The 7,633-nt window shown below is 30.1% G+C and overlaps 1 protein-coding gene across 3 annotated transcripts in view; it reads right to left on the bottom strand.

Annotated features, from left to right (window-relative positions):
• Positions 1 to 7,056, bottom strand: part of LOC115033421 — a 27,058-nt gene extending 20,002 nt beyond the window's left edge. The window contains exons 1-5 of one of the 3 annotated variants that reach the window (XM_029485935.1): positions 5,866 to 7,056; positions 3,590 to 3,849; positions 3,437 to 3,533; positions 2,917 to 3,132; positions 1,980 to 2,137 (exon numbers count right to left, since the gene is read on the bottom strand). In XM_029485935.1, the coding sequence (XP_029341795.1) occupies positions 1,980 to 2,137; positions 2,917 to 3,132; positions 3,437 to 3,521 (459 nt within the window). In that variant the 5' untranslated portion in view covers positions 3,522 to 3,533; positions 3,590 to 3,849; positions 5,866 to 7,056. Of the gene's footprint in view, positions 1 to 1,979; positions 2,138 to 2,916; positions 3,133 to 3,436; positions 4,519 to 5,865 lie in introns of those variants that run through there. The other 2 variants (XM_029485934.1, XM_029485936.1) reach the window with 2 other exon arrangements.
• Positions 7,057 to 7,633: the final 577 nt, after the last annotated feature.

Here is a 7,633-nt window from a genome sequence, read left to right as displayed (position 1 = left end):
GGGTGCACAAGTCCCCTGTGCACCCCCCTAGTTGTGCCAATGGACCCTAAGATGATGTGAAAACATATATATGAACTTAAACTATAAATTTATTATGGTGAATTTGAACTAAATATTCTCAATTTAAAACACGTGCTTCAAATCTAAACCTAACTCCAAGATCAAGGCTAAGCATAAAAAAACAGCTCTAAAAGTTGTGATATCATTTTGTAGTTAAACATTTATAAAATATTCATCTTTTATAGCTTAGGATGGAAAACGTACATCAAGGTTCCACGTAATAGTATGTTATTTTTTAACTAAAAAACCTCAAAAATAAAACATTTTTTTTTAAAGTGACTTAATGTTCAAATTTTTAAGAAATTTCATTATAATAACCAAGAATAACAATTTCAGTTATTTTGATTTAATTTTATAATATTAATTCAACTTATCGGCTACCGTATTAATAATAATATAAATATAATATAAATTATTTACACTGTTAAACCGTCACTGCTTAGAATGATTTTTCGTATTCAATGATACTTACGCATCTTTTTATATTTTGTTCTTAAGTTCTATAAAAATGTTGAACCAGTTTCATTATGATAACGTTACTGATGATGTTAAAAAATATATGAAAGGGCTTTTATTTATGCACCATTCAATAAAAAAGTTGACATCCAATACAAATGCAACCGACAGTTATTTATTTGTTATATATTATTTTACTGTGTAAAAAAATGTTTTTAATTTTAAGTAAAATAATATGCATATTATGATAATATTAGGTACATAGGTATAACATACATAAATACATAGGTATTATATAATATATGATAAAACTATAAGTCAAATTAAATTAATATCTTGGTTTTATTTTTGAAACTAAACTATTATTTAACTTACAGGATTTTGAAATTTAAATAAAAAATTCTGTTTTGGAACTGTATTAATAATAATAATAAAATAATATTAAATATAATGTAAATAATAATCAGGGAAAAAAAACCAAGAAGGTTGACGATATTTTTCGGTGGTAGTAGTCGTAGTGGGACGTTTGGTGGTAATGGTTGTTGATGGACGTCTGGTGGTAGTAGTTGATGATGGATTGGTGACGAAGATTGTTGATTTTCTTCCTAATAAATAGATGTATAAAGACCCGTCGGGCCAATACCGATATCCCTCGGGGATGTTTGGTCTGGTTTGATCCCGTGCCATAATATCCAACAGACCATTGCACTGACTTACATCAAATTGCTCTCCTATTACCGGCTTGCTAATCACCATATGGATTGATCTAACCATATTATAGTCTTGGTCGTTTACAGCGTACAACTGTGGGAAGAACAGAAAAAGACCAAGATAGAGAGAAAAACAATTAATGAGCCATAACTAATATATATATTATATAAATATGAGAATACTGAAATCCACCCGCAATCTCTATTTACAAACATCGACTTTCAGTTAAGGATCGAAAAGTCCAAGGTCTTTAATTGGTACTATAGTACGATGTATCGTTACACTATTTAAGTTGTAATCAAAAGTTGAGAGAATTTAAGCTCTTTCATTTGGTTAAAGTATTTTTATACAACACGAGAGCCTCAATAATTTGATAGGTATGAAAAAATTATAAGCTAAACTATGTTGTGTTATATAGTTATTGTTTATAATATTTGCGAGTTAGACTTATTATTATTATTATTTTGGAATTATTACATAAACCTATTCCTTAAGAATACAATTTTTTATATAATGATCTAGGTTCACCAATAATAAGTAGGTATGTATTATATCACTAACCATCCGCGTAAAAACGAAAAACCTATAGAAGGTACCTGTGTCGTATATAGGTATATAATAATGATCTTCAATCACCTGTGATTCCCTCTCACCCCCAGGCACTGAATGAATAATCAAATAGATTCTATGAGTTTGCCTACTAAAATAATATAGAATACAAAATAACACGTCAGTAAACATAGTATACTTACGGCACATCTGTAGATTCGTGTTTTGGTTTTATTTTGCATTGACTCTGCTGTATGTTCCAGTAGCGATATATATTGCCAGCCCATTTCAAATTCGTCTTGATCGGTCGGTAATGTTTCGACGAGTTTTGACAAACACTCAAACATGAAGTGGTCCATATCTGATAGAGGTATAAAGCACAACAAAACAAAATACACATGAGTATGATAAATGTTTTTGATCCGGAATATTATTTGTTGACACGAGTAATCTTTAGTTCTATTTTAATGTTTGTGTGAACTTATATACTCGCGATTTTGTACAATAGTTATGAATATTATTATACACAAATGTTAACTACACTCTCCAATGTATATTATGTATCTAATATTAATGTTGAAGGTATTCATTTAGAAATATGTGTGCAAAGTGATAGTCAATTTCATAATGTTATCATACAAATATAACTACAATAACAATTATAGAATAACGACAATTAATAATATAGTTAATTTTATTTTGATTTTTATATTGAGCAGAGTAATCCAAAGTTTTAAAAAGCTGTCTAGCCCTGGAGCTGAATCCTCCTTTACCCCCTTAACGTGGTCATATAAAAAACACAAACTGTAATATATACAATATCAATATTAAATAATATATTAAGTAAAATTGTATTCCGTGTATGATGCATAGTATATGGGTGCTATATTAATAGTAGTACCTACCTACTTACTGCCACAACATACCTGACCATCGATACAACTTGCAATGACATTAAAAGGTAATGTCCGTTAAAAGTGTATTTCAGTAAGTATATACAAGGAATACATATACTTATATATTATAATGTACGAAATATGCTCTTAGTTTAAGCGTGAGAGAGCTTTACTGTAACCACAGGCGCAGCGCACTTACCCTTCTCCCTACTGTGATCTAACAATAATGATTCTTTATACGTACTCTGCATGTTGTCGCAATTTCCGTGTATAGATCTTTTCTCTGGGCGCTCCAACCACAAATGGAACAATGGAGCATAGGCTTGTAGACTTTCCATATAGGCACATCCGAACATCAGTGATGTAGTTTGTAAAGTCTGTACCTCAAATTTTGAGTTTCCAAGTGGAGGACATACACGCCAGTAGGCTCTATCCAGAATGGCCTGGGTTCGATCTGAAACTGAATACAAAATTGAGACAGGACAAATTTTAAACCAGTATTAAATTCAAAACCGAAACCGAAAACAAATCCAAACCGGTATACAAAATTGAAACCAAAACCGACATTTTTTCAAATCCTTTTTTAGTAAATACCTATTACTACCCATAAAATAACTGAATAATAATAATAATTATTATGATTAGCAGTAAATGATTATCATTCTTGAATTCTCAACCTCGAACTAAGATATCTTTTGAATTCAAATTTCTATATAAATTATACATAAAACAATTGTTAAATATTTTAAACATAGCATAGGTACCTGTTGGTTTTAATTTTTCTGCCGCCGCGGAGGAGATGATGACAAACAATATTAATTTTGTTATGTTTGCTATATTATATTCCATCGTCTTTTCTTTCTATTTAGAAAATTAGCTTAATAGAACAGTAAGTATAAATACGGATTTATACGGACCGAATAAAATCGTAGCAGACGGGTAAGAAAACCTGGCACGGTTAAGACACGAATGACGATCTGCAGAGCTCTGCGTTCCGTTTTATATGAGCGATGGTGGTGATAGAAGCAGTCGTGGTGTCGGTCCTAGTTAAGCGTCGAAGGCATTATCGTAAAATACGTCATGTACCGTGTGTCCGCAACAGTCCCTTCCAAGGGGTTGGCTAAGCGTTACGGTCGCACAGGGCCCAGCAAATTATGTATTCTGTATATCACTTTATCTATAAATAATCATAATAATATTGTCCCAATAGTACGCAAATTGCAACCCGTGTTGATGTGTGGTTTTCTTAAGAAACGGGTTTGTGTCGACGTAAATCAAAACAGTAGCAATATTATAAATACCTAGTTTAATCAGTTATTGGCTTGAAGATACTCAAACATATTTTAAATTTAATTATAAGAAAATTAATAAGTACCACCATTGATTATAACACTACTAGTATTTGTAAGCGATAGTACCAGTGTATAAGCTGACTGTCGTCGATATATTGACATGAAAAGACTGGCTTTTAATAGAGAAGAATGGCGAACCAGATTTGCAACGACAAGGCAAGGCCTTTAGTAGAGAAGAAGAAGAAGTACCAGTGGTACCACGTATCACGTAGGTAGGTAGTTTGAAAAAAATTGTTTATCGTCGAAGATACAGATATAGTATAATATAATTTAATATTTTATATTTATATATATAAAAATTTCGTGTCACGATGTATGTTCACGATAAATTCCGAAACTACTGAACGGATTTTGATAAAATTAGGTAACCATTTATAATATGGTCCAATTTAAAAGATAGGCTAATTTAAAAAGGGATATGATCAACCCCGAGAGGTGCTCTAACGGTAATTTCGAGATTTAAGATGGAAATTTTTGATAATAAATAGTTGCCATGGGTTTTTAAGCTATTATAATAATATTTAAAAAAAAAATAAAACTATTTGCTTTACTTTTTAATTAATTATTATAAATTTTAATATAATATCTAACTATAAACATGTAAAATGAAAACCTCTGTACTGGCTAAACTCTGGAACTACTTATTAGATGTTCTTGAATTTTTTTTTTAACAAAATAGTATTTCATGGAGAAGGTTTATATTATGAAAGAAAATTTTAGGAAAATCCACCGATGCATAATATATTGGTTGCTATTGATTAATCGGGCATGTTTGTTGATTTGTATTATTATCTTTTGTCAATATACATATATATATAATATTATATACAAGAAGATGTGATAAATAGTTCCAGAATTTAGTCTGTATAGTTATAGTGTGTGTATTTATATAGATAAACTCCAAAACTACTGGACCGATCTTGATGAACTTTTTTATACTGTGTGTAATTTGGTCTAAATTAAAAGATAGGCTAATTTAAAAAGGGAGAGGAGTGTATTTTGAGATTTCCTATGGAAATATTCGTTTATAAATTGTTGCCATAAATTTTAAGCTATAATAATAATAATAATAATTTTAAAAAAACTATTTGCTTTACTTTTTAAATATAAATTATAATATAATATTTAACTATAAAAATGTGAAATGAAAATCTCTGTACAGGCTGAACTCTGGAACTTTTATCAGATCTTCTTGATTTTTTATTTTTTTAAACGAAATAGTATTTCACGGAAAAGGTTTATATGAAAGAAAATTTTAGGAAAATTCACCGGTCGCGGTGTATAATAATGTATTATATTGGTTGCTATTTGGCATGTTTGTTAATTACCTAGTATTATTAACTTTTGTAAATATACATATATATATAATTTATACAAGAAGATCTGACAAGGAGTTCCAGGTTTGAGTCTGTATGGATATAGTCTTTGTATTTATATCTACATATATAAAAGAAAGTTGTCTTAGTTACACTATTTATAACTCAAGAACGGATGAACCGATTTAGCTAATTCTTTTTTTGTTGTGTTTGTTATTGTCAGGAGGAGGAAAATATGAAAGAACAAATTGAGAAAATTACCGGGTTAGAGGAAAATGACATGGGGTAAATAATGAAAATAATGTAAACATAAATAAACTAAATAATAATAATAATAATAATAATAATATTTTTTTTGTAACCAATGGCAACGCGAATAACAAACACATGATTCAACAATGCTACAATATATTGTTTTTACCTAAGTAGGTAGGAACCTACTCAATTTGTGTCTAACATAAAAATACAAATTGGATTTTATTAGTTTATAAATACAAATTTAACAATAATAATTAATTTTATTACATTGAACACTTCCTTGCTGTCGTTGTCTTGTTACCCTGGGACTATCTTTTCATGTAGTATCCGCAAATGATGGATATGGATTGATGGATTACCCGAAAAAGCATTCGAGGCGTCTTCAACTCTCAACAGTCATCTTTGGGTCGTCGAAGAGTAATCCACCGTTTCTCGCATAATTCATGAATTACTACCTACGCCCAGAATCGGATGGCTACAATAAAATACGACGAATATTATGTTAATAATAATATTAATTTGGATTCACCATTCCACCCGTCATGCGCAAAATAAAAATACAATAATATTGTGTATAAATTGTATTTTTATTTGGTTTAAGATTATTATGTTCCCCATTTACATTCAGCATTAGAATAACACGTTTTATTCTAAGAAAAAAAATTGAAACTTTATACTTTCTTTTATAGGTACTCATAATAACAAGGGGATTGAGGTTTAATGATGACAGTCACTGTTATTTGACAGCTTTACATGGTTTACCATACATTGTACGCATTATCGTAGGTACATAAAACTGATAATATATATAGGCGTGACCCATGAAGCAACAAATGGACGCATTAAAAATTAACTATAAATTATTAAAAACATAAAAGTATTTATGCGCTTGTAATCATCAAAACATGCACTTAAGGATCAGAATGTAAAACTATTGACCTGTAAATTATATAATGGATGAAACATATTATAATTTATTGTTATTAGATTCGTCAGTATTTGTTCTCGGATAATACATTTTTCGTCGCAATGTACCTATACTTACATTAATATGGGTGACAAGGTCACTGTTCCGAGGCCGACCAGAAATATATTGTTCGGGTTTGGTCATTAAGCGTTCCCTTGTCTATAGTGTTTCATCGACCATCGTGCACTCTTGTTCGACTTTATTCTTCTTCTCGTTATTTCTTATCATTCATATACTTTTAATAGTATTATTATTGTTGAATTGTGTTATAACACATAATTTACTATTACAATGGAAAGGGTCACGAATCTGTGCCTCGGGCTGGAGCTTGTCCTGCTCTTCGCCTGTTAAATACTGCTCTATAGTAGGGCTGCTCTTCCCGTTCGTCTTCTTTTTTTATCAGTTCATCCCGATTCATTTTAGCCTGCAGCAATACTGATTTCTTTTTAAGGTGTGTGATCTATATATTTATAATTTTTAATTTTATTATATTAAGATTAATACACGTGAATACACATAATATAGGTAATTCACTCACCAAAGCTGGACAGTAACAAAATAAAATGTTAAAATTTAAGTTATAAGTAACTTTTTTTTGATAGTTTTAATCAATTTTCTCAATAGTTATTTAATGTCACGGGAAAAGCTACTGACAAATTACTAAAAGCCGCTAAAACGGGATTTTGATTTATAGCGCTATGCTTATCACCATAATAACGAATAAAAAAATATTAATATTAATTCAACTTACAGGATATAATAAATAATAGCAAATAAAATATCCTGACTGAAAAACCGCCTCCACTCAGAATCGCTTTTCTTATACAATTATATCATTGAATTCAAGTTTAATACAATTCATTGACCCACTTGTAACCTACTGTACGTCAGAGCAACATCCGCTGGATGTATGAATAATCTCGGAAAGTATTCTCACGGACTGTAGAATTCCAAAATGTAAATTGACGGACCGTATTTTCACGGACCGTTTAAATTTGGAAACAATACTCTAAACTGTATTCTCTTGGAAAAAAAATTACGTATACCGTACAGCCGCAGACCGTATAA

This window comes from Acyrthosiphon pisum, chromosome X, assembly GCF_005508785.2.
Source record: "Acyrthosiphon pisum isolate AL4f chromosome X, pea_aphid_22Mar2018_4r6ur, whole genome shotgun sequence".
NCBI lineage: Eukaryota > Metazoa > Arthropoda > Insecta > Hemiptera > Aphididae > Acyrthosiphon > Acyrthosiphon pisum.
This window is presented reverse-complemented; position numbering and strand designations above follow the sequence as displayed.